The following is a 27,927-nucleotide window of genomic DNA, read 5'->3' as shown; positions in this document are numbered from 1 at the left end:
AAGTTGATGAGAATGTGGCACACTTCTAGTATAGAGGTATCTTAATTGTGGACACCCATTAAGAAGTGCTCTGCCTACTTGTAAAGGATCAAGGATGGATTTAAGAAATACCAGGACTGAAACCCAAGAGCCACATTGACAAATCTCTCAGAAAAACACATTTGCTGTAAACCTTGACACGCACACACCACAGCTCAGAACTCTGAAATCAAGTAACAGATTTATTGACAAGTTGCAGTATTTAGCAGGCAGACATACTTGCAATTTCTGCTCTTAAGTCACATATATCTAATTATTCCAAAATATTTGATGCAGCTGTCTTCAACATTCATAATGGAAATACATGAACGCTTTCCTTTGTGGCCACAGCCTGATACAAACATCAATTATCTTGTTGATGGAAAACATTAAAATATACCAGGTTGTACAGCATACATAAGCAGCAGGATGTTATGTTTCTGTGCACACTGCAACCAGACTGACAGTAAAAGGAATTACTTTTTCAATTTAAGTCTTGCAGGAAACTATAGCAACTATAAAACAACTGCTTGTTGAATAGTAGCTTATGCTGCTAAAATCACTTTTAATTCTTAATACAAAATAGATGGAAAAGTAGCTGTAATAAAAATTTGTGTACTTAAAAAAAAGGGAAAGACTTTTTTTTAAAAAGGGTGAGAAGACTTATTCATATGCTTGAGCAAATAATTTTTAATACCTGGATTTCTTTCCCTCATTACATAAAATTTTTATATGGACATATAAATGCTGTTCTTGCAGTTTTAAAAGGGCAGCATAATGGCTATCAGATACAATACTTTGTCTTCAGCCTTTTCAAAATATTGCAGAAAACATGCAGGTCCTAAGATTCTGCCTTTAGTGCACAGGAATCTGAGTGACACTAAAGTAATTTGGAGGATACCTGAGGTTTATTAGAAACCTGTGTTAGCCAATCAGCTAAAATCTAGGATGTTTAGCTACTCTAAACCCTAATCCAGATGTTCATTTAGGATTCTTTATATATTAGATTTAAAAGTCATTAATTTAACTTTAAAAGTTTTATGATTTGAAAAAGTTTTGTCTTGAATTGCACATGTAACCAAGGCTTCCATAAAATCTTTACTTGAGGGTGGCACTTCTGATTTAAACTGCAAAGGCTAATTTCAGAATGTAAAAATCTGCTCTTGATAAAGCTGTCACTACCACCATAAGGCAAAACTTCAGAATAAATTGTTTATTCCATTATCTAAGTTCCTATTTTGGGAGAGTGCTGAATATTTCTATGGTTTTAAGATTGGGTAGATTTGTACAAAACCATTACTTATTACTTATTCCACTTGGTATTTGCCCAGCTTTAATCCCCTGATATTGGAAACATTGTCACAGCAATTCTGTCTTTTTAATTGGAGTATGTTAACTTTAAGGGAGGAAAAAACCCACCTGATCTCAGGTGTAAGCAGCTCAAAAATGTTCCTGGTGTTAGACAAGAGCAGAGTAGTAAAAACTGAGGTATGACAGAAGAAATCCTACTTCTGTGAAGTCAGGGGGAAGCCAGACTGTAAACAGGCATCACTATTTCATCACACTAAAATATGGAGAACATCCAGCAACATGAAAAATACCTTTCATGGGGTTTTTTTTTCCTCGCTGTGGCCTCAGTATTAAAGCTGCAGTTATAATGCCTCTAAAATACATCAGTGACACATACCATTTAGTAAAATTTGTTTTGCTCAAAATGGAAAAAACGTTCTAAATCCAGAGCATCTGGTTTTGTTTAGTAGCATTCTGGTTGGAATGCTGACTAAATATAACTTTCTACCATTTTCTTCAGAATAGACACGAGTAGAACCACATCTCTTAATTTTACAAGGGAGAATAACAAAGTTCTCTGAGAAATATTTCCAATTTCAGTAGTAAAGGCAGAAGAGGTGGTGACACTCACCCCAACTACCTGTGCTTTGCCTGCCCGCCCAGGTCAGTGGCTCTCTGCAGGTGATTTTTTGGGAATGAAGCGGTAGTAGAGGTACTCATCGCGGAACTCCAGCTCGTTGGTTATGTGCTGCAGCACGCCTCCTCTCAGCAGCCTGTCCCCGTACACCACCGCCTCCCCACGGTCAGAGGCAAGGCCAACCTGCATCAGCCAGCTCACCAGGTCACAGCCAAAGAAGATACCAGTGGAGATCTTGGCACCACACCTGTATGTCAAAGGAATGATTCACCCACATGTTCTGTAAATCTGGTATCACCACTGCACGATGGGGAAAGGCAAGGAAAAACAGCAGGAAACAAGGAGAGACATCGTGATAGTTAAGAGCATGTTAGAAAAGAATTTGCAAGTTTTGTATATTTGGGACATGCCAGTATTCACTACCTTTTCCTACAGACATTTCAATGAAAATTAATATGGACATACAAAGTTGTTTTAGGCTTCTAAATGAAATTCAAATTGCAAATAAAATTCAGTGGACATCAGTAGCATTCTTCCTGAAAACTAACACAATGTAATTCTATTTCTTGGATACTTACTTCCCATGTACTTCTTACCATGACCCTTTCTGCAACCAAATATCTGACCTGAAAGTAACCTAACCCCAGCAACAGGGATTCTGTTTGAATTTTAATTATTTTCATAATTTCTGAACACTTTTAAACAGACACTAACTGCTTACACATATTGTAAACAAAGCCCATTTATAACTTGCATATCCTGTTAAATATTGACCACACATTATTATTACTAAGAATAAACAAAACCTTTACAACAAGACTATTTTTTAAACTAATTTATGAGGCAATGATGCTATCATCTGCCTAGTTGCAGCAGACATATCATGCAAAAATTAACCTGCAGCAATGAATGTTTCTGGTTATCTAAAATCTGTTATGTGGTACCCAAGCACAGGGTTTCTAGAACTGATTAAGAGCTAAAAGACAGCATTTTTTCCCTATTTTTTTAAAGTTAAAAGCAGCAGTAACACAGAGCAAGTGTTAACATCTATTAGCAGATGCAAAAATGAAAATAAATTAAAATCCATGGTTACAACGTCTCAGTTACAGCACATTTAAATCAAAAAGGATAGGATCAAGTTAGATGAATATTTAAAATGACAAGATAAATGCATTGTTTTAATTCATAAGGGGAAATAAACATGAACCAAGTTCTGCACAAACATAGTATTACAACAATAAGGCAACAAATGTCATAATTTCATGTATTCTCAGGTGGATATGAATAATAAAAACCACAAAATACAACTAAATGAACAGCCCTAAGCCAAAGAAACCACAATAGCAGCAGAGGCATGGGAAAAACAGCTGTAAAACCTGTTCTATTTCACAAGACATTTTCTGATACATCTTTCTTGTGGGACATTACTGACTTCTGAAGAGACTGAACAAAATCATGATGCTGTCTAGAACAGTTCTGCAATATGGTTTTGGACTACCTGACCATTAAAAGACCACCCTACCCTGCCTACGTAGTCCTACTTAAAAGCTCACATTACAAGAACAGTCAGAGTGTCCTATTAAAGCACTTCATGTCTCCATTTCATACATTTAAATAAAGGCAGAATCTTTTCCTTGTTCCTGCTGCTTCTGTCTGCTTTTTTCTTCTCATCTATCTACACATATTTGAAGGCATAATCCTGATTTAGGTAACATAATTTGCCTCTGAAATCTTTACTGGTCTCATAAATTGAAGTTTAGGCTTCATTAGAGGTAGGAGTAAAAGAAATTATATAAACTCAGAAGCGTCAAAGTCCTGAGCCCACTATAATCTCACATGTTGAGTGGCTTTTCAGTACACACTATAATCAGTTGCAACAGTTTTGCCTCCTATAAAAGCTACATATTAGTAAACATTTAGTTACAAATATGGACAGTGTCTTACTCTACAAAACAAACAAAACAAACAAAACAAAACAAAGAAAGGGTCTTAATGCATTTCCACAGGTGTTATGGTGTACATTTTTTTAGAAAGATTTTATCCTCTGAACTCCAGTTAAATGCAAAACCTGGAGAAATCCCTTAGTGATATAAAACTTTTTATAATTTATTTAAAACCTAGGTGGGATAATATCATAACTTGCACCCCAATGTTTCAGCGTGAGGCTAGAAACATTTCTGTTACAGTTAAATTTCTAATCCTTATCTTGAGGTTTGAATAAATATACACAACAGGAATCACCTACAGAAAGAACTGCATTTCATTGTTTTCAGAAGATGAGCTATGTGCTTTGTAACAGGTTATATGTGCAGGGAAGGACCTTACCTTCTGCCTTTGACAATACTTTTGACACAGTGATCTCTATGATAACGAACAAACTGCTGACAAGTCATCCTGATCTCCTCAGGCACTGAGGCATCTGTATGCCCTGCTGCTTCTCTTCCACCCCAGAAAAACTCAAGTCTACAAAACACACACACAAAAAAAGAAAAATTCAAGACAGCAAATCAAGCAGGGGCATTTTTTTGGGAAACTGCAAATAATAAATTGGACCACCCAGGAAGCTTATCACCACCTCTTTTTGTGCCCAATACTTTGTATATAATCTTCCTAATATATTTGTATGGCTTTTGAACCCAGAGGTGTTATTCTAGGCTTGGGCAGAAGGAAAGTCAGAGAGTAGCTGGGAGCCAGCTCCAGCTGCTGGATTCACAGGGCAGCCAGTCAGCTCTAGGGTAAAGGCAGCTTTGTACAACTCACTCCTCCACTGTGGAAGGGTCTGTCCACACAAACTACTGGCATGGGGTTATGAACACAGAGCTTTAAAACAGTGACGACACATTCTGATTCAGCATCTAGATCTAAGTTTTAGTTTATCAGCTGAAATTATTTCTGAAGATCCTTTATTTGGCAAAAATTTCACCTCTAGGGAGCCTGTAGGACTTATGTTTCTGAAAGTGTCCTTAGGATGGCAGAACAACCTCACTACAAGTGGGAGAGAAAAGAAATTTGGAAGACTAACGAAATAGGAAACCAAATACTATAGCTGAAAACTACTACTGAAAACTCAACACCCTTCAAAAATGATTATTAGAAATAATTAGGTTTATAGGTGTAAGTGCAAAAATTCTATTTACCTTCGCTTGAATGGCAGAATGATTAAATGCTTATCTAAGCCAAAAATACCAAAGCAAATGAAGCCCTGCAGAAAAAAAAAATACAAGAAAATGCAACATGAAGCAAACACTTTGGTTTCCATAGGACAGAAGTTATAAACTCAGTGCCAAATACATTTCATGTATACATGCAAAGTATCCCTCTTTTCTAAATATCATTCAAAATGCATTTTGTTTCTGCTTTGATTTTTCCATTTGGACCTTAGAAAGACATATCAATACCTAATAGTCCATCATATAAAACCTTCAAGAAATAGTTCACTAAAACTAATGCTGTGACATGCCACTTGACACTTTGGGATAACTGGCAACCTTACGTAGCCAGGTATTGAATCTGGAAAGAACAGACTTGCTGTAAGTGCTAGAATGCTCTCTACCTAATTCCTTTCTCTGTGCAGCTTTTATATAGAGCTGTCATTACTTGATACTGCAGAGCATCCTGTAGGCACACATGCCATGGCTGTGTAAAATGTTCCTCCAGTGTGTGCATTAACACTGCTTGGCTTTCACCTTCACAGGTGACAAAGCTGCCTTGTATAGTCAGGAGCACTGAACCAGGCCAGGTGCAGCCAGAACCAGCATCCATCTTCAGATCTTTGCTATGGTGCTGTCACTGAAACCAGAGATAGTCATTTAAACCTTACAGAGACAGCACCCATGGAGCTGCTTTGCAACTGATGTAACTCCACAGAAGAGACACCAGTGAAGCTTTGGTACAAATAAGGCTAAATTGCTAATCAGTTTCCATGAGCATTTGGCATTCAGTTGTCACTTGCACTTTTGAAAGTGTTCATGGTCATAGAAGATGTGCATTATCTGCTGCAACACCCACCAACATGGTCATTTTCAGAACAAACATAGGTAAGTACCTGACCAAAATTAAATACAGCACAGAAGAACTGCAGTTCCACATACAGCCTTCCAGGCTCTTGGTTGAACAGCCACCACAAGCAACTGGAGAGATTCTGTAAAGAAAAAAGAAAAACAACAAAACCCACAAACATAACCTAACTTTCAAAAATCAAAAGTTTTCTTCTCGCATGCTAATAATTCTTGCACAGTGTTCATGGTCTCCTTATTCAGATAGAGACAAGTAAGAGGGAATAAACACCTTAAAACATCATCTCAGTGAGTCTTAATAGCTTGGTGGGAGGGGGAACCTTGGTTGTTTTAAACATAACAATGCAAAACATAGCAGGGTAAGAGTTCTTTACATGCTTTTGTAAGGAACTTGCCTCATGCATTCTTAGGTTTTCAACATAACACAGACAATAGGAGCCCAGAGAGATTTGCAGTGTTTGTCTTAAGGCTGCTTAGCTGAGGCCAGTGCTTTCTACATATTTCTTGCAGAGTTAGGATTATGTTAAGGTGAGGCACATACCACTTCAGCTATTTGAGATGCCTGAGAGAAGGAGAAAACCTCCAAAGTTAACCCATTTGAGTGTAAACGCTAATTCTTTAAAGTAACTCATCTTATTTCATAGTATGTAATCATTCAGACACAGCTAAAATATAGGCTGACAGTTGGGGTATCCTTTAAATATAAAAGATGCCAAAAAAATACTAGCATGGACTACTTGGTACAGGAAATTTGAGAGGGAAACATTTCATTTTGCAATTTAACAGAACTTGAAAAGCAATAGCAGTAGCTACTAACCCACACTGTTGTGCTGGACTGTCCTGTTTTGTAGTATTATATATTTCTGCCACAGTATTTTCCATTTCAAATAAAAATGCTTCTCCCAACTGACATCCACAAGAAACTCAACTGAGCATTACATTCAGAGAAAAGTTTCTTGCCTTTGTCACAGTTAAAAATTAAAATTATATCCCCAACACATTACATTCTGGTATTTCACACTTGTACAAAGGAGCAACCACCAACACATCTTGGAGTCAGTAATGATGAGTGGCAACACTAACTTAGCAATGTTGCTCCAAACACCACTAAAACCAACAAAATTGCATTTTCCCATTTAAAATAATCTTAAGATTATTTTTTAACACCTCAGAGAAATTCAAGTTCCAGTATAAGCCTGATCAGATAGAACAATTTTTGTAGTCTCCTCCAGAAGCAGAATTCAGTTTATATTTTTAATTGATAATTCTCTAGGGAAGAAGACCAACTCTTGAGAAAACTGGGAAGAAGGGCAATAGTGACGAATGATATAATGATATAACTTCACTTTTTTTCCCTTTTAGTGTTCTCCAGTATCTTGCTCAGCATCATCAATCTTAACTTGCATTTAATTTATGACGTGGCACAGAAAAATTAACTGTATGACATCCCTCTTCCAGTAAGGAACCAAATATAGCCTCTGTTTTATTTAATGAATTGTTACTTAAGCAATGGAAGATTTTTACTGGATTGTCTACATAGCTTTCCTAAAAATCATTCTACCTCAAAGAGTTAACAAGGGGATAAAGAATATTTACAGCAAATAGGCCAACAATAAGAAGTAAGCACAGCAGCACATGTCTGGCCAGCTGTTTGTCTCCAGTCTGTAGAAGCTGTTCTTCCTGAGCCAACACACACGTTTGAGCACTGCAGTGACTCACACACTGATCCGCTGAAAAACAAACCAGAAATTCTTCATTAGGCTTCTATCTTCAGAACTCCATGAACAAACTTGTTCATGTAACTTGCTGAGTCAAATTACCTTGTTAAGTAACCCTACTGAAGTGACACACAAAATTTAATATTGGCTTTGACAATAACCTGTTCAGACACCTTACTCTCAAATGAAACAGTTGAAGTTTATGTGTGCTCCTAAATTGATAAAAGCTTTTCCAACATAACTTTTCTCTCAAAGATTTAATTCAAACTGAATGTGCGGTTAACATTGAGAAAACACTATTAGAAGTAATGAAAATAATGAAAAAATATTTCTCTGAACAGTTTTTAAATTTTAAATTTATTTCTGAAAAAAATCAAATATACTGTCAGCTCTAATGTTTTTACTCTGCATCTGTGTTGTTTACCTCTACATCAGACAGAAAAGCATATTTATTTCAGGTCTGTGACTGTATTTTTAACACAGTATATCAGAACATGATCATAATTCTACCAATGAACGGAGTCAAACACAATGAGAATGGATGCTTGTCTTCCAGCTACAGAGTTCTAAGAAATTCTGAGTATCTTCCTCTAGATGGCAGTGAAAAACTTCCTGGCAAGGCCATATGAAGGAATTGGTACCAGATGACTCGAAGCAGTTCAGTGAGATAATAGAAGAATTAGTAATTATTGCAGCCAAGGTTACACAAGTGTATGCATTACAATTTGCTTTTACTGATTTATAGTTTTGAAGTGTTCACTCAGGAGGTTGAAATAATTTCCACTCAACCAAAAAGTATTTTCTACCTTATCTTTTAGGATAAGAAAATTATATTGGCCTTCCTTTATTCTTGAAGACATTCTTATGGTGCTTGTCTGAATTACTTAATAGATAAAATAGTTGGCAATAGGCAGAAAGGGAGCATTTTGTTGGATGTGACATAACTGAAGTATGCTTCAATGTGAAATATTTAGATTAATTGAAGTTTATGCTGCATGCAAACAAAGCATCAGGATATGATCTCCTTGTTAAGAATGCATGAAAACAAGAAAAAAAATAGGAAAAAGAGCCGAGTTGTACTGGCAGCCAGCTTTGATTACTGACACTGATGTGCAGTGAGAATGCACTGGGCATGCAGTTTTCAGACAGGTGTTGAACAGTCAGTTCAATCCAGTTCTTTTCTATTTTAGTGACTCCTAAGGCCCTCTTAGTTGATTTTCTCCATCTCTCTTCTCTAGACATAAATAGAACACAGCAGCATGGACATTTAATCGAATTTGCAGTAAGCACTTGCTCCTCTAGATCTTATTTAGTGTTCAAAACCTGTGCCTGATTATAACAAAGGCTTTTTAAAAGATGCAAGATGTGAACATGAGGATGTAAAAAAGTGGTTTATGTTAAAAACTTGACGCGAAGTAAGGTTATGCATCCAATTTCCCAGCATCCAAACAAGAAAACAATGGAGAGGTAAAGTCTGAATGCTCAGAACACACCAAAGTATCTTTGTGGTAAAAAGTGGCATCCAAAACAACTGTCCATCTTGCACACTGAAAGACTACAAACAACTATCAGCAGAAGAGAACAAACAGCTATAATATTGCCTAATAATTGATTTTAATACAAAATATCAGTTATCCAGGTGGAGTCAAGAAACAATAGCTCCAACAGTTTCTTTGTGAGAATAACACACAGATGTTGGGGAAGAGTCTGCAGTATTAAAACAAGGAGATACTACTGCTTTACCTGTCTCAATTGGAGGAATCTTGCTTTCAACAGCATCTGACACTGCTATGTTGTCTTTAGCACAGGATAGTTCACCATTAGTTGTTTGACAAGGACAGCAACCTATTAAATATATACAGAAATAGGATAGTTAGCTTCCTTCACTACCATAATTTATTTTCCAAGTGTAACAATACATTCTATGCAGCTTTAACTACTATGCTCAAAAATAACCCAAAAGAAGACAGACTTAATTTTTCCAGTTTGTTGAAAGGGTAAATGGGTCACTAATACTAATAGTTCAACATAACACTACCACCATTGAAGCAACAGAAGCACTTTTAGTTACAGGCAAAAAACTAGGAGGTGATCAAAAAGGCTACATACAAAAAGGATTAGAAACACATTGAGTGTTTCTGTTGGCATTTAATCTCAGTGAGACAATTTAGTAGGTAAACAATCTAAGATGTCTAGTGGGCTGCATTTATCACGTTCTTATCAAGGCATCACTACTTACATAAAAATCATCCACTTGTTCACTTACACAACTCTTACAATGGTAACAATCAAACTTTAGGAACACAAACCTAAATACTTGGGCAGTTATTTCTAGATTTTCTTCTGTCCTAATCTAACACCTGAAGCTGTAAACTGTCCTTCTCAGAATAACATTTGAAATATTAGTTCATAGCACCCTAAGCCAATTATTCTTTATACCAATATACTTTGTCTACCTTTTTCTGCAGATGTCTGTGCAGAAGATCTTGGAGAAGACTGTGCAGAAGACTCTGGAGAAGACTGTGCAGAAGATTCTGAAGAAGACTGAGTCATAGGGGCTGAAGTATGATTCTGCCCACTCCCTTCCACTTCAACCTCCTCCACTGAGCTACGTGGTGAGTATGGGTTCAACACCCCATAGCTGGACCCTTGCCTACTTCTGTTCATGCACATCAGTGAGATACCTGACATCAATATACTGATGAACAGTACCACTGCTGTGGTAATTATCTGTTAAGAAAGCAAAGAAAATGCACTTAAATATAGGAAAATAGTTGCATTATGTCTGTCTTTCTAACTTCTGTACTTTTCTAAATACACTTACAAATGAGTCTGAACAAGACTATGTTTCCTATATTTACTGCTCTTGCACCTCATGGCACTGAAAGAGACTAATTTTCCTTGCCTGAGTAACTGAGCTTTTTTTGTTTGTTTTTTAAAGTGTGGACCCCTGTGTGGACCCATTTCCCATGAAATCCAAAAACATCCCCTCATTGTCTTCCCCCTTCCTCTGAGGATCACCAGTGTTCTGGGTTAAGTTCTGCTCAGGTACCTTTTCACTCCAAAGAGGAATGTGCTCTAATTTACATTCTTTAGCCAATGGGGAGCATCCTATTAATTAGCCTTTCCTTCTAATCACCTGCACTGATACCCAGAATCCATTCTGAGGCTATTTAGTATTTGTGAAAGTGTCACATGAACAATCCTGAGTGACTCATGGACTCTGCCCATAAGAAAGAGAGGGAGAAAACATGACAAATACCTATGCTAGTACACTCTATATCCTCTGATAAGAGGAACTATTTGCTGGCAAAAATGGTAGTTCAGGGTCTTTCAACCTATGATTGTGCTGAGAAGCCTGCCACAGTGCAAGCAGTTACTGCTACACAGGTGATGCATATCCTATCTATTACAGACCAAAAGCCATTCATTAGATACTGGATAACAACAATTTTAGATAACTATCACGCTAGAATACAAATTAGTCATCAGGAAAAGAGCTCTGTAATTCATTACCACTCCTAAGTTTTTTCTTTAAGAAGCCTACTACCTTTTTTCCTTAGTCATAGCTGCCTAAACGTGAAGGTCCTTCTCCAAACAAATGTTCCTGGTGGCTCATGACAGAAATACCTTTTTGTATCAATCTATAAGCATTCTACAAGGATACTTTTATGACAGTAGCCTGCACTTTGACTGAAAGCTACTTGCACAGGTATCATGGCAGAAGTCTGAAGTGATGAGGACAGAACATGTTCCTACCTGATGCTTTCCATAGAAAAAGGCAGAGTCAATACTGGTGTTGTTACGTTCACCAACAATTAGTAAGATTCCTACCAGAACTGTTGGGACTCTGAAAGAACAGAATAGGAAGTACATAACATATTTATCATGCTCCTACTAATTCAGCAGGGAAGCATTTGAATTAACTTACCCCCATCCAGCTACGATGATAAACCCAATGGGAATCTTTACTGTTTCTCTCTTCTTCAACAGAAACAAAGAAAAAGATAGAAAACCTAAAAAAAAATCCAAACAAAACCAAAAGAAAACCAAAATAAATGCCTTGTGTATTATTAAAAAGGGAACTGCTAAGTACAGAGCCTAGAAACTCTATGATGTGACCTGCTCAATAGCTTAAGATATTCTTCTCAGACCTTTAAGTATTCCAAAATCATTTGTTTGACTGTATTCTGAGAAAGTAAATTAGAAATACCCATTGCCTAAAAAGTCATGTTAATAGTGAAACACTGAAAAACTGCCAGGACATTTTATATTAAGTATTCACTTCTAAAAGCTAAGAAAGGTTCACAAGAGTAAAAAAGATGTCATAAGAACATTTCAGATACAACTAACTCATTTCCTGAGGTATAAACAGCAGTTTTCTATCCTAACACTCTTTAGCAACCAACAAATAGTGTTGCATTCAGTTATAACATTTCTGTAAAAACTGACCAGTCCTTTGTAAAGTCTATGATAAATTTAACTAAAAAGTTTTGCATGTTTTTACCTAACTCTTTTGGGAGTATCTTCTGGAACTGCCTAGCCTACTCACTCCTCAGCAGCTCAGCAACATTCTCATGTGGAAGCAAAGCTGGTATTTATATTAGGCCCCACCAATCATGAGCTATGTACTTCAGCTAAATAAATGCAACTCACTCCAGAAAAACACCACAGGAATTAAACCTGTAGATTCTGGACAAAAATATCTTGAATATCTAAAGTCTCTTTTCTTTTAATCGTATATGTAAGGTACTCCAAGCTTCTTGAAGCATCTTTCAATTCTTTCTATTTCAATTCCTGCATTAATCTTACGTGCACATATTGCTTTTAGAAACTACAATTTCCAGGGGAAAGAGGCGTTAAAGTTACCTGGGTATTTCCCTTCACTCTGTATTTTCTATTTTTTTTTGTTGCACCAGTTTTTAAATCTACTTAATGCTGAATAATTAAAATCTTAAACTCTGCATTAATTAAAAAGCATTATTAAGACTTTGACTAGCTGAAAGGCAACCCCCATATTCACTCTACTTGTAGTTGCTTCTGCCTTGAGAGTGGGCTCTTGTCTCTTGTCACACACCAGCCAGTCTATTGTATCCAGCAAAGGCAAGCCACAGCTGCTCAGCAGAAGCTTCCACCAGCAGCAGCAGAGCCTAACACTAAACCTCAGCACAATTTCAAGGTATTCACATTTGTAGAACTACAAACTAGTGAAAGGAACAAGTACTCTGAAGAATATAATTAACATTATTTCAGGACATTAATCTTTCATTACAGTACTTGGGCTCTGCTCAGGAAAATCATACCCGTCCATAGGTAGGTGCTGTAAAGTGAGCTGTAGAGGAATATAAATACAAGGATCTGGATGGTGATGTCTTTCTCTTTAACAGTGAAATTCCATGCCACCATTCCAATGCAAGCAATAAACTGGAAAGAAAAGATACCATCATTTAAACTGGGAAAGCAGAATGACAAAAAAAAAATTATCAGAGAGCTATATACCTGCAGTGAGCTTTAAACTCCACCCCCAGATGAACTGGAGGGTGATTTTATGAAATGGATACTTCATTTAGCAGTAAAGTACTGCCACAATTGTGTCACCTGACTTTGCTACCTTATTTTCAGGAGGGGTTTTTTGACAGCAAGTATATAGCTCTTATAAACTAGGAGTAAGGCAAATCAGGTAAAGCCCCAACGTTGTATACCTTATAGTAAGAAAATGGTGATGTTTTTGGCAAGTACAAACCACTTAACTAAAATTATTTGCACATGAAAGTGAGGTTAATTGGTGTTTGTTCAGCCAAGAATTGCACCAGTTGTCACACACTGATATTGCATATATGATAATTTTAACACTGAAGGAATCTAAAAAGATAGGCTGAAGTATTGTGGAAACAGTAACAAAATAGTTCTATTTTTTTAAGATGAAAGCTAGCTTTGTTGGTACAGAACAAAAGCAACTGCAGTTCTCATACATGACATTTTTAAATGTGACTCCATGATCAGATTAAAAACCAAACCAACTACAGAACACTTCAGAAAGCACTACCATACAGATGTTATAGAAGCACACGCTGCTCCAGTAGTGCAGTTGACTTCAAGAGAATAAGGAAGTCTTTAGTGTTCTCTCAGATTAAATAACAATTAAAATTAATCCAGAGCCACTTGGCATTGGCCTTCCCTAGCCACCAGCCATTCATTCCCACACATCCTTGCACCAGCACTTGCACCTGCTGATCTCTCTGCAAGAGCTTCAGGGATATAAACCAGTACAAGGATTATTTTTCTATTTAGCTCCTTGAATAGGGTTACTATAGAGTCAAACACAAGCTGCTGCTCCTGGTATTGCTTCAGATGGGCATAATTGAAACAGAAGTGCTCTCAACAGTATTGGGCAATAACTAAGAAAACATCTCAGAAGCCACTCTCTGTTCTGATTGTTTATAGCTCTGTTTAGCAATCACAGTGCCCACATTAACTATCATTTTCTTCAAGGGTGTATTTCACAGCACTGAAATTGTTTAGACAAGTCACACATTAGATTCACCTGCCCTCCACAGTTTGCTATAAAGATCTCGCTGTAAAAATCAAACTTCCAAAATTGTTAAAAACTTAAACCTTAAACCTCACACAACAGCATTCTCCTTATTACTGACCTGAGCAACAAGTAGATGTGTTGTAATCATATGAGGAATCTGTTTGTATTTCTTACTCAGAACAACAACAGTAAGAGACCAGGTCTGTAACATACAAGAAGAAAAATTAATTAAAGAATAAAACAAAACCCAGAAGAACAAGATAAGTATTCTGGCAGATGATGATGAAATGAAATACACAACAGATCTTAGCAACATGACTGCTACAATATGCTGCCAGCCCCTTTGCCTCAGCAGCTGTGGTCAGAAAAAGCATCTTGATGCACTCATGCTGGTGAAGTATTTCCAGTAAAGACCAAGCACTTGTCTGGAGCATGCAGAAACCTTTTAGTTCCTCAGGATACAAATGACCAGAGTGTAGCCTGGCAATTTAGAATTTAAAATCCACACCCACATTCCCTGAATCTCCCAAAATTATCTGACCAGCACGAGGTAGCATTCACTTCTGGCTTCCCTTCAGGCAGAGTTTCAAGGCAAGAGGACTTCAGTGAGACAACAACTTCAGAAAATTCCAACTCCTTCCATGGATGGAAGGATGTTTTTATTTTTAAAAAGCAAATAAAATAATCATACTATCTATACTTTCTATAAAACCAAAGCAAAATTGACATTGGACTTCTGGATTACCAACTCAGTTTTTAAGAAAATAATTTCTAGTACAGAAATTTGATAAACAAAAATTTTTCAGGTTAAACTATTTCATTAATGCTCATTAAGACTTCATTAAACAAATATGCACTGACATTTCTGAAGCTGAAGTTTGTACACAGCCTTCATTACTGTGATATCCAAGCACCTCACTTGGCTTGATGTAACTAGTCTCTGTGGTGTAAACTAGTACTTTAATTCCCCCACACCCTGTTACTAAAACAAGAACACAAACCTAACAAAAACCCTCTCAAGCTCTGCACTAAACGCTCTAATTCAGTCACTCATCTTTCTGTAGAGTGCAGCTTTGCAGCAGACCCACTGCTTAATCAGGATGTTTAACTCCTTCCTCCCCCTGTGCTGAGGATGTGATGAGGAAGCACAGCTCCTGCCGTGACTCAGATGCTGCTGACGCAGCCGGGCTGCCCTGACTGGAGCTCTCTGCGCCTGCCCCGGCAGCGCCTACCAGAGAGATGAGGCTGACGATGCTGATGTCAAAGCTGACGTTCTGCAGGGCAGCTGCCAGGGGGTTGGGGTCCATGGAAGGGATGGTCAGCAGCCATGCAGAGACATACATGATGGGGGCAGACACAAACGTGCTGATCACCATGCCTGAGGTAATCTGCCAAGAGTCAAACAGAAACAACAACCCAGTCAATCGCATCTCAAGGTAAAGAATCTGCTTTCAGGAATACAACAACCGGCAAAATTGGATCTTTGAATTAAACATACCTAGAACTTTCACAAATAATGAGTTAATTCTATAACAAATTATTTAGAAGTTGAGCCAGAAAGTATCTGGTTTATACACAGAGCTAAACTGAAAATTTTAACAAACTTCTGAAAGTTTGTTAAATAGCAGGAGTAGAGTTTCCTACTGCAGATTTCTACAGAGCTTTTTCATGGGCATCAAATAAACTAATAACTGCTGTCCGGGGGTAAATTTACACTGTCACAATTTGCTTTTGGATATAAACATTCACACAATAAATAACTAGAAAAACCATGTAGCTATACAAATATTAATACGCACCAATGCATGAGAAGAAACCATATATATTTACAAGTGATTTCTAGTTTGGCTTCTCATTGTCTACTTTCTCAAATTTGTACAGTGATGGAAGTGTGAGTTGTTACTCATACTAGAGGCTCTGCTTTAAAGAAATTTCCTAAGTTTGTAGAGTATAAAATTCTATCTTGCAAGATTTACTTTTATTGTCCCTTTTCCTTAAAAATACAAATACAACTAAACAACTCCAAAATAAAAACCATTAAAAACAATGAAAAATCAACAAAAGTGTGTTAATGTCACTTTAAGTGGAAGAAACAATTCTAAAATTTCTATTTAAAGTCAAAAAGGTACCCTCTACTATGTACATATAAAAAAAGTAAAATGCTTTCTATCACAAGATTTAACTGAAGGGCAGCACATTGAATCAGTTAAAGCTTAAGATCTTCCACAGATTTTCAGCTATGACACTATTCTTACTGAAGTCAGTAATGTAATTTCTTTTTTCCCCTACAAAAACATCTCAAAGATAAGTTTGTTGAAAAAAAACAGACAAAAGCAAAACCCCAAAAACCAACAAAGATACAAGTTCTTTATATCTGAAGTTATCCTATCTCTTTCTATTAGAGTCACAAATTAAAAAAAAAAAGAGGATGAGGGCTATCAAGACACTTAAGACATCAGGAAAGATCCTGGGAGTACAATTCTAAGATATGTATACTTCAGAAAAGCAAATTCTTCAAGCCTACTTATTTATTTATTTAATCAAAGAAAGTAAGCTCAAAGTTAGGACATATTTGGAAAAGTTTAACTACATACAATTCCTACTTCCATGTTAAATTGACTTGCAAATATTGCGACACCAGGTGCTGCTGGAAAAACTCCATAAAGAAATGCATAGTTTGATAAACTGGTGTGATTGACCACGTTGTCAGTCTTGTCCAAGAGCTCCACCATCTCTCTGCAGAGAAATGGCAACATGAGCCTGAAAGAAAAGGGGAAAAAGTAATTGAAAAAATATTACTCAACCTACAATAGACTCTTCTTTAACCAGAAAACGAATAAAAAGAAAATTTAAGGCTTTGAATACTACTTATGAAAAGACATCACTTGGAATGATTGCTTTTATTGTTATCAAAATATTTCCCAGCTGATTAAAAATCTTCCATCACAAATTACATTAAAATAAAAAAGGACAAACATATCCACAAACTTGGGTATAGAAGCAGCTTCCCTGACCATGTAGACACATTCTTTGTACAAACTTCAAATTTAGACTGCCAAGACATTATAAACTCTCTCATTTTACAGCTGTTACAAGTAAAAGTAGCTATAAGCAGTCAGCAGCTCTGAAATTCAGTCCACCTTTCTGCAAGCTGACTGAAATATAATAAGGGCTCAAGCTTAAGTATCCCATGCCAAAAGTTCTAGCCAGCAAACCAGTGACATAAAGGCTATTTCAGCAATAGCCCAGATCTCACACAGACTCAAAGTAAATCTTACATAGGCCTACAGTAAACAAAGTGGTAACATTAAATCCCAGTGTTTTTCACAGTTTTTTTCATTACAAAATTTGTCATTAAGCTGGTTTACAGACTAGGTCTTTAGCTTTAAGAGTTAGTTGTACTTGATACTGAAATGCACCTTCAAATTTTACAGTATAAACTTAAAACCCAAACATTCTATTAAGTTAATTGTAGTTCTGTAGGAAATAAAATATTTTATATTAAATAAATAAATGAATATTCCCTGAAATATATTCAAGGGAAGATTATGATAGTAGAAGTTCTAAACAGAGCTTGGCATTTATTCATGCTTAAAAGTCAAGCAGTTTTAGAGCATGAAGTGACCATTTTTATGCTCTTCCAGTATAGTTTCAAAGACTTATAGATAAAGTAAGGAGAAACAACTAATTTGGAGATGCCAAATAATTTGTTTAAGCCAAATAAAATACAAATACTAATCTAATATATTTGAACTCACTACTATCTATTTATTTAGTAAATTTTGATTTAAGCTACTAATTCCCCAAATACCCAATTCACGACAGATGGCCTGTAAGCAGTCCATGAAGGCACAGCACCTCTGAATTTCTTTCTCTGCAGAGCCTGACAACAGGTTTTTAGTCTATTAAATTTCCTTTAAAAATGAACAGCTGTATTTTATCAAAGAGTTTGGGAAGCACTCACTCAAATTCTGGGAGTGAAATGTACTATTATCATAATGTTTTTGAGAGAAAAGCCATCTGACCAGGGTATTCAGAGCTTAAAACATCTAGAGAACAAAAGTATAAGAATACATAAATTGAACTTACAGTTTGGCTGTGATGAGAAGGATCAGTGCAACAAACATACCCTTTGTCAGTTTTTTCGTTTGTCCCACCATAGTCAGTCCAAGGTAAAAAAGTGCAGAGCCAGAAAATGAACTGCCCAGTCCATCAAGGAAGTTTTCAAGGTATTCAGGAATTTTCTGGCCAAGAATAAAATTTGAAGCAATTCCTATGAAGACCATGAATACAATTGGGTTCTGCAAAACTCGAAGGAGTGCTAGGCCCACTATTTTGATTTTGCTCTGTGACACAGTGCGATTATTCCTCCACTTCTGGATTTCACAGAAGATAAACCCCAGGGGGTTTAGCATCATAAGAGATATTGGAGCCACTAGGTAAATGTACTGGAGATACTCTGGGTAAGTGGTTTGATATAAAGCTTCAACTAGAAGACAGGAAATGAAGAGTTATGAGTGATAACACTTCAGCAGAAAAATACATTGAAATACCGAAATTAAATTTTGCTCTCTGAAAACTAAAGAAAATTATTTAAGTTTCCTCCAGAAGGAACTGAAGGAATCCATTTCATTAACAATCAATATAAGATAATGCAGGAAGAGAAGTATGTCCTATCATATTAGGCAACAGTTATCTTAAGAACACATTAAAGACCAAAGATTAACTATTCAATGCTATTTAATCATCCTGCAATTAGCCACCAGAAACAGAAAAAAAAGAAAGAAAAGAATGTAACAATTCTGTATTTCCTTTGAGTCATCCCAAACACTGGAAAAATTTTGGCTTTATTTCTGACTAGATTTTCCTCCCCAGAAACATGACAGTTGTGGAGAATTAAATGCACCTTTTCAGGATACAAGTTGCTTCCCATCTTAAGGGAGTCTCACTTCTTTGGAACTTAATTAGTTTTCAATGGGTAAGTCAGGTGTGATCTTTCTACATTGACTCAATACAACACAACAAAGCAACTACTGGGAAAAAAATTTTATTACATAATTATTGGTTCATTCTCTGAGACTATTTAGGACAAGAGTTACTGCTGTAGTTATGGTCCCTCAAGGAACTCCAAATCATAAGCTTTTGCCTTCATTACTACTACATACTTCTGAGTCAAAGAATAATTGCTTCTTATTTCAAGTTTGTACTAAAGGTGCTTCAAAGATAATGAAAATGTTTTGGAAACATATAAAAGATTCAATTCTAATGGGAATTAAAAAAAAACCTCAATGCTTTAAAAGTAGAATGTTCTCTTTTACCTGACTTAAAATTGTTATATTTAATAACTTTTTGTTATTAGTCATTATCAATAATATGCTATAGTTATTAATAGTATGTCAATTATAATATATGTATATATTGCTAATTCTATCATAATTATTACATGTAATATGCATTAGATATATACTATGCAATTCATAATTATTAATAACATTATTAACCTTTTCTGAAAAAGTTTTTCCTCGTGACTACATTTTTCAAAATCCAAAGAGTTTTACCTTTGTATTATTTAAGCCTCTGGAATGACAGGAACTTCCAAATGCTAAATCAGCACTCACTTTGAACAGTCTCCTCTTTAGAGCAAATAAATTGACATTCTCAACTAGCTGATTTCTTACATATATAAAAAAAAGCACTAAGGGAGTTTTTACTTTTACAGGCCATTATTAAAATACATGTAGAAGAACTAGCTGTATAAAATCCAAAATAGACTGCTGAACAGAAGTACCAGGTTTGGGGTTAGTTACTGCATTGAACAAGCCAGTTTTAAGCACTAAACACAACGTGGTAATCAAAACCACTTTAAACATGCTGGACTTATTATGCAAATAGGCTTTTTCCTAAAACCTCAAACCTGAGACTGATGTCTTATATTGCTTTATACAGAATGCCCACGTCACTAGAACACAACTCCATCCAAGTCACGTGTAATTAATGTCTGAGTGAAAAATTTAAAAAAACCTTTACATTCTGGTAAAGTGAACCTGTATATTTAGGACAATAAATTAGGTCTATAATTATAAAATTAAGGTCTATAACTTTAAATCAGGTCAGAATGCATTTTACTGGGTACAAAAACTGAAGTAAGATTACTGAGTCAGTGGGTGGAAAAAAAATAAGAAATCAGTCTTACAGAATCCTTAAGGCAGTAAAAATAATCCACAACTCCTACCACTGATGAAAAGTTTTTCTTTTTATTTAAATCACGGTGCCTGCTTGCTGATCATAAGAAAAAACTGAAATCAAATATACTTTAATTTTTTAAAAAAATCAATTCTCCATGTCCAGCTGCTCAAAAGTACATATAAATCACACACCAGTTGTCCATGCTTAATATAATGAGTATGATTAAAGTCACAGTGACTGTCACCCACACAGCACCTCCGCTACACCTTTGCTTTAACACACAGCTCTAGAGAACACCTGAATCTGATTGTCAGACTTGTATCATTATTACCCCGTAATTAAAAACCCCAAAGCTTTTTATCATAGTAATTCTGACTATATCAGGGGTGTGCTAACAAACCTCTCTGCCAGTTGGTTCTTTTTTACCCCAACATCACTTTTTAATCTAGAACGATCATAGCCATGATAATAGAAAAACAGTGATAAGCTTCAAAAATTTGACTCGCATTTTGATTTCGCTATGTGCAAATCTTTTCAAGAAAGTGCATAGTAAAGAAATAATAAATAATAAGAGTCATGTATTAAAGAAATTACATGGGATGAAGACTCAGGAATGATTAAGAGTTCAAAATGCCTTTTTAAATAGTGTTGGTTTAGTGCACAATTTGTCAATATTGATTTTTTTCTTTTACGAATTTCCACCGCCACAGCATTTAAAACAGTTTTTTTCATTAAAAGATCAGGCTTTGCTCAAAACACTATCTCTACCACATAAAAACAGCAAGGCATTCTTTGTTGACCAGTTCCTCAAACACTTCAGAGAAGCTTGGGTAATATTTTACTAATAGCAAAAAGTTTGCACAGGTGACAGCATGAAGCCAACACCAGTGAAAGTTTGGGGATGGGAGAAGGGAAAGGACGAGAGGAAATAAACCTCAAAAGCCTACAATGTTTCTGTTGCAGTAACTATTCCAGTAAAGCTCTAAATGTCATAGATTTTGTCACTATCATACATAGAAAAAATATAAATCATATCTTATAAATCATGAAGTACCTGAAGAAATATGCAGTCTTACAAGAAAGTAAAAGTTGAAAGAATGTTTTAACCAGGATACAATGGAAAAACATTCAGAGACCCCCAAAATACATATATTAAAAAAAAAAAAAAGAGAAGCTCTAATTAGCATCTAAAATGCATACCAAAAAATGCATATACAAAGGTATAATTCTCACAACCCCATTTGTGGCATACTTCTGATTTCATTCAAGAGGAATAAATCTCAGGAAATGCAACTGAGGGAAACACAGTATTTTCATTTAAAAAAAGTATGCAATTGCATTTGTCTAGATTTTATATTTGCTTGATACATATCAAGCAAATTTGAAGAGAATAAGAAATATTGAGGATTCTCCTGAACATGCTGCCTTGGAATAATGAGAAGGATACTGTTAACTCCTAAAGTAATCTAAAATATGGATCTACCTGTTACATATAATCTGGAATTGCATATTTGACATTGCCTTTGTAGTTGTATTTTCAATTCTGTAATCAAACATCTTGTTTTTTGTTTTGCTAGAACCAACTCGCTCTCCTGTTTTGGTTTAATCTTTCCTAGATGATGAGCAGTCTCAAAGAGAATTTGAGAGGCACTTCAAAATTATTTCAATTGCATGGAACTTCAATTCAGAAGTCAATTTCAAATTATGGTTATATAAAAGCAAACACATCTAGAACAGTGACAATTAATTTTAAAGAAGAAAACGTACTCACCTATTGGATATCCCAGTGCAAAGTCATTGCTTTGTGTAGCAAAAATAGGGTACAAACCTGCTTTGCTAAATCGGTTCTCAGGACTGGCTACCAACAATGTTAAAACACAGACTAAAAAAAACACAGCAGCTTTGGCAACTAAAACACTGTACAGGAAGGACCAATTCACATTAGAAAAATTAAGTACCACCATGTTTTTGAACAGTAAAGCCGGGAGTGCAAAACGGGACACAAAATTTCCCAGTCCTTTGGCCTGAGTTGATGTGATAATGTTGGCTCTTCCAGCTATGTAGCCACAAAGAATTATTCCAAAGCATTCCAACAGGGCTGGGAAAAGCCTGCTTATTGACATAGAAGGGGGATCGCCGGTGGTGTTGAGTCCAGCTTGTCCAGGCAAAGAAAGAGACATGTTAGCTGAAGATGAGAGGCTCTTTGCAGTCAAGTCTGAATAGCTATCCATTTCCTCTGATCACCTCTTCCAAAAGAAGAGTGTGAAATGATCTCATCTGTAAAAGGAACAAAAGTACACTTATTAACTTTATTCCTTTAAGTACAAGCTTATGCCCTCTTAAATTATTACAGAATGGACAACAGGAATAGCCCCTACAAGAACTGAGCATCAGGAAAGAAAGATAAATGTGATGAAGAATCGAAGCTTCTCCACTCTCGTACAAAAACATTTGGCAAGGTCCTCTTTACCTTCCAGAAAAATTTTGAGTTTAAATTATCATATCACCCTTGAAGTTTGTATTTTGCTTCGAGCAACTTTGACCTCTCCCAATGTTTCAATATCATGTGCTAATGATACACTCTTGAGTTAGCAAAGAATCCACAGGTGACACAGCAGCCAGTGATCTAATTCATTGCACTAGAGCTGGCCCATATTTCTACACGCAATTCCTTAGGTCAGGACCAGGGAAATTTAAGCATGCATGAAGCATTTATGTATAACAGAAGTATCTGCTGACCCCCATTCCTCACTTGTTAGCAGCAATTGCCTTTGGAAGGGCTGATTACAACACCAGAGGTTCTATATGGAAGCAGACATGTAAAGTCTGCAAATCAGATGAAGAGAGCGTATATCAAACACAAATATTCATTGGTGAATAGCAAGGTCCTGCCAGAAACAGATCTGGCTTTGGCAATATAGCTCTGAAACCTGTGCAGTCCATCAGGTAACTGCACATAAAGTTCTGATGTGACTAAATCCTGGAGTACTTTGTTTAGGAAGTCAAGATGACTTACCTCACTTTGTAGGGATAGAAACTAAGGCAAAGGTGAACAGATTTCCCCTAAGCTATTTAAGGTATCAGTGGTAGAGTCAAAATTGCCAAGTCCCAAGCAATGCTTTGTACGGCACAATTTGTGCAAATTAGCGACTGGTTTAAGAGTCTTCCCAGCCTCTTTGTATCCTATCCACAAGGAACACAGAACACACCAGCCACGTAAATAAGCAAGTAAATCAAGTCAGTGCAAAGGTGAGGTCTTGTAAGGTCTGTTTAACACCCTGGCATCCAGCATATACATATTCACAAGCTTCAACTCTTTGACTCATGACTTATTTATGCCTGAGGCTTTTGGTAAGCACTTCTATGATGCTTTGGTAATTCATCCGGACTGAGCTGCTGCATCATCCAGATCTGTCTAGTAGCCTTGGCTATCCCTTCTCCCAAGGAAAATGAGTCTCACTCCAAGTAGGGCTTATTTTAAAGGCTTTATTTTCTTATATTATAGATGATAAATTAGCTTAGATTTATTTGGACCAGGAGCTCAATGTATTATTTGCTACAGAACAATCGAAAAACTTGCAAGAAATGAAGCAAACAACAAACCATTTCTTCTACTAAAAAACTTAAGGACATTGCTTGAATTTGCAAAATGTTCAAAAGAGGACCAGAGACAGACTTCCAACACTGAATTCTTGAAAGAAATCAGCCACATTCTATACTAGCTGCAAGGTAAAAAGCAGGTTTTCAGCACAGCTCCATGTCAAATTCTCCAAGCTTACAGCACTGCACAGAGGTAAGGCTCCCAGCAGTGCAATGTGTTCAACCTACCCACTGCTCTCTCAAGGTACTTTTCTTCAGCAATAAGATACAGCTGAAACTTTTTTAACTAAATGCAACATTTGATCTGTAGTGGGAGTGTACTCCAGCCATATCTATCCCTAAATTCTAGCATTCCTTCTCCTGTGCCTTCCTATTCAAGGCTAATGACAAGCCTCTCTTCCTCCTATATAAAAATCATTATTTCTCTTCACAAAATTGGTACAAGTGCTCTGTCCCCATTTCATAATTCAGAACTTAAACGTGACTGACTCTTACGTTGTATCAGTCAATAGCACCTACTAAATCCTGTATCTTCCTCACTAGATCAAAACTGACATGGATACACACCCACACAACCCTAACCATCATTTGTAAGAGAGATAGATAGACAGACAGACAGACAGATTCCTGCAGTCCTCCTTCAGCCTACCTTCAACTTCATTACAAGGGACCCTGTCAAGTCATACAGGACAAATTTTTGGTAAACCACAAGAGTTTCAAAGAGAAGAACTCCATTACAGTAAAAGCTGCTCCTGGCACTCCTCAGAGGGCTTTGAGAGTGAATCATCTCTTCAGCTCGAGAGACATGCACATCCCAAACCCTTCATATTTAACACAGAGCATCTATTGCCAAGCAGTGTTTTCCAGAAATGCAAGCTTTTGCATTCTGCTTAACACTCAGCACTTATTGCTCTATAGGATACAGACATTTATATAACTTTTGTGAGATTATGTAATGACTAATCACAGATTTAATATACAGCCTTGTTACACTTCAGGCTTATCCCAAACTAGCGTCTCACAAGAGTGAAATCATTTTCAATTCACTGTTCTTAATGAAATCAGAGGTAATGATCTCATGTAAACCCAAAAACTGATATATTCTACACAGAAATTAGTTTGTTCTTATAGTAGATGTAGCAAACTAACCAGACAAATGACACTAAAATAAGGAAATATAATACAGTTGCAAGGGAAAGCATTTAGCTTTGACTCCATAGAAGATACGATTTGTAGTTACCCCTTCAGGGATTGAGGATTGAGATTTGAATCCTTGAGAACTCAGCCACAGCTGTATTTTTGGGAACTGGAGGACAATACAGACACAGCTTTTAGGAATAATGCTGCCTTATCTGCTGTCGACTGTGCCAAGCATAGCTGCTTGCAGACAGACTGTCAGCTTGCACGAGAGGAAACCTTGTATGAAGACCAACAATAGACACAGAGCAAATAACAAGTGCAGTTTAAACTTGCCACAAAACATTTCTCTTGTAGGTTGTCAATATTTGTAAATTCTTAAAATTCACCAGACCAGAAACTCAATTCTCCAGCAGCTGTGAGTTAAGCAACATCAGGTTCCTCTCCGAGTACAGAAATAGAGAAACTGCCTCCTTCACCAAAGGAAGGGGAAAACCCCTTTCATCTTCTTTTTCTAATGAAAGTCAAAGACAGCACGAGTCAATAAAAGAGATAACTTCAATGTATATCTCCCCTCTGGTCTCTCACTCTTAAGTTTCCAACTGGTAATCACTCTCAGGATAATATGGTGACACTGGCAAGACCGTGCACATTGTTCATAAATTATATCCCACAACATGACCTACTTTAATGCAATGCAGAAACTCTCCTACTTTAACGTAAGGATGACACATTATTTTACTCAGGAAAATTAAAATGGAATTGGGGTAGGAAGAGTTACCACTCATAGCAGCTCTACTACCCCGTTCTCAACTAAGATAAGCATGTACTACGTGCATTTTCATGTAAAAATTTGTGAAGTCAAAGAGGAAGCAATTTCAGGGAGATAAAATGATAAAATAAGTGGGAAGAAGTGATTACTGCAGTTCCTAATTTCTGCAAGTTAACCACAATTTTTACTTTTCTCTTTATTCGGCTAAGAAAACAGAGAGAAAAATATAGCAACAGCAATTAGCACAAGAAATGTGCCACCTATATGTGAAAACCTGGACAATGCCAGTTGTTTTTCACGATCTCATTTCCTTTTCCATCCTTCTCCCACGATGCCATTCCAGGAAAGCCCCTGGCTGTGCAGCAGCCGCGTGCCCTGGGCACCTGGGGATGCTGAGGCCTGCCCGGAGCACACGGCTGGCACAGCTCACAGCAACACTTCAAGCTCTGCAAAACTTTGGCAGTGCAGGAGCTCAGACAAGACCAAATGAAGCAAGAGCTGCCAGCGGCACCAAATGTCAACTCAGAAAATGAATGAAAAACATACCTCCACGTAATTTTCACTTAAGCTGACATTTGGGCTTGTCAACAAATAGATATATACTTCTGAAGTAAAGAGCAAAACATTTTTCAAAAGGTAGATAACATTTTCTTGCCAGCACCCCTTAAAAAGCAGCTCACTTGCACCACTTGCCAAAGTAGGATGTAAAATCCTTTGACTTGCAGCCAGAGAGCTAACACAAAACCAACGCCTCTCGCCTGCCCCTTCCCGGCCCATCGCTGCTCTCTTCCCATGATCATCCCAGCTAGGAGCACAGGGCATTCCAGTCAAAGATTAAAAACCAGCAGCACTACCCTGCGTGACAGCTGCCTCAGCAGAAAACAGCGCCAGAAGCCGGGGAAAGGAGCGGGCAGCTTACCTACTCAGCTTTCGGTAGGCGCCTCCGCACCGGGGTGCGTGGGGACGGTTTGTGCTCTGCCAAACTCAGAACCCCTCTAAGGCCGAGGCCGCCGGTACCGAGGCCAGGGAGGGGAGGTCTGGCCCGCCCCGGCCCGCCCCGCCAGCGACAGCCCCGCAGCCGCAGCCGGCGGAGCGCCGGCGGAGCGCCGCGGGCGGGCGGGCTCCGGGCGGACCCCGGGCAGGCCGGGGCTGCGCGGCGGCGCGGCCGGGGGAAGGAGCAGCCGCAAGATGGCGGCTCGGCCGCTGCCGCGCGGGGGCTGCCCGGGTCTCCGCCGCCGCCTCGGCCCCGGGGGCTTCCCCCGCGCTCGGGAGCCGCCTCCCCCGGAGTACGAGAGCGGAACGAGCCCCGGCCGCTCCCGGGACGGCCCTCGTGGCTGCCGCCAGCTTCCCGCAGCCCCGCGGGCGGGAGGCCGGGCAGGGTCACCCCCCGTTATCGGCCCGAGGCAGCGTCACCTGCAGCTCGGCGGGCCCGATAGCGGCGCCGGCTCCCGGCGGCAGCCTGGCCCTCAACCTCCTACTCCCGTTCCAACTTTCCCCGGCAGTCAGAGCGCTTAGAAACAAAACCCCGTGTTTTCCACGTGCCGTCGGTTCCACAGATCTGACCAGTCAGTCATTTCCCCAGTAAAAACTAAAGACTGGTAATGACCAAGATTCTCTTGCAGAAAACAAGGACACAGCTTTCTCAAGGCTTTCCCTTTGTACTGCAATTGAGGGCAGAGCAGTTCCAGCTGCCCTTTTCCTGAGAGCCAAGACAGATTCTGCTGCTGCAGAGACAGCAAGAGTGAATTCAGTGTACCTCATTCTCCCCTCCTGACCAGACTCTAACCGCTTCCCTTACTTGTTAAGTAGTGGCAATAGGTGATCCACTGGGAGCAAGGCAGTTTTTCCTGACTGGTGGAATGTCGACCAGTCTGTGTGCTCAGTAGCTTCCCATTCCAAACTTCTAGCAAAAAAAAAAAAAAAAAAGTACTCAAAAAGCTTGCAAGGAACTTCCAGGAAAAAAACCAACCAAACAAGCCCCAAAATCTCTTTCCCTTTCAGTTAAACCCAAAAAAGAC

The 27,927-nt window shown here is 37.7% G+C and overlaps 1 protein-coding gene across 2 annotated transcripts; it reads right to left on the bottom strand.

Moving 5' to 3' along the window:
• Window positions 1-208: 208 nt before the first annotated feature.
• Window positions 209-27,005, bottom strand: GPR155 (G protein-coupled receptor 155). Of its 2 annotated transcripts, none has more exons than XM_036386999.2 (16): window positions 26,829-27,003; window positions 22,172-22,677; window positions 18,304-18,703; window positions 16,809-16,974; window positions 15,447-15,602; window positions 14,333-14,416; window positions 12,983-13,103; window positions 11,611-11,695; window positions 11,439-11,529; window positions 10,136-10,409; window positions 9,423-9,524; window positions 7,558-7,691; window positions 5,991-6,086; window positions 5,083-5,147; window positions 4,271-4,408; window positions 209-2,192 (listed from the first exon to the last, which is right to left on the bottom strand). In XM_036386999.2, the coding sequence occupies exons 2-16, from the start codon at window positions 22,629-22,631 to the stop codon at window positions 1,973-1,975; spliced, it is 2,592 nt and encodes an 863-aa protein (XP_036242892.1). In that variant the 5' UTR covers window positions 22,632-22,677; window positions 26,829-27,003; the 3' UTR covers window positions 209-1,972. The 2 variants fall into 2 exon arrangements, with proteins under 2 accessions (XP_036242892.1, XP_036242893.1); XM_036387000.2 differs by having other exon boundaries at window positions 2,159-2,245; window positions 26,829-27,005.
• Between the last annotated feature and the right edge of the window lie 922 nt (window positions 27,006-27,927).

This window comes from Molothrus ater, chromosome 7 (genome assembly GCF_012460135.2).
Source record: "Molothrus ater isolate BHLD 08-10-18 breed brown headed cowbird chromosome 7, BPBGC_Mater_1.1, whole genome shotgun sequence".
Lineage (NCBI taxonomy): Eukaryota > Metazoa > Chordata > Aves > Passeriformes > Icteridae > Molothrus > Molothrus ater.
This window is presented reverse-complemented; position numbering and strand designations above follow the sequence as displayed.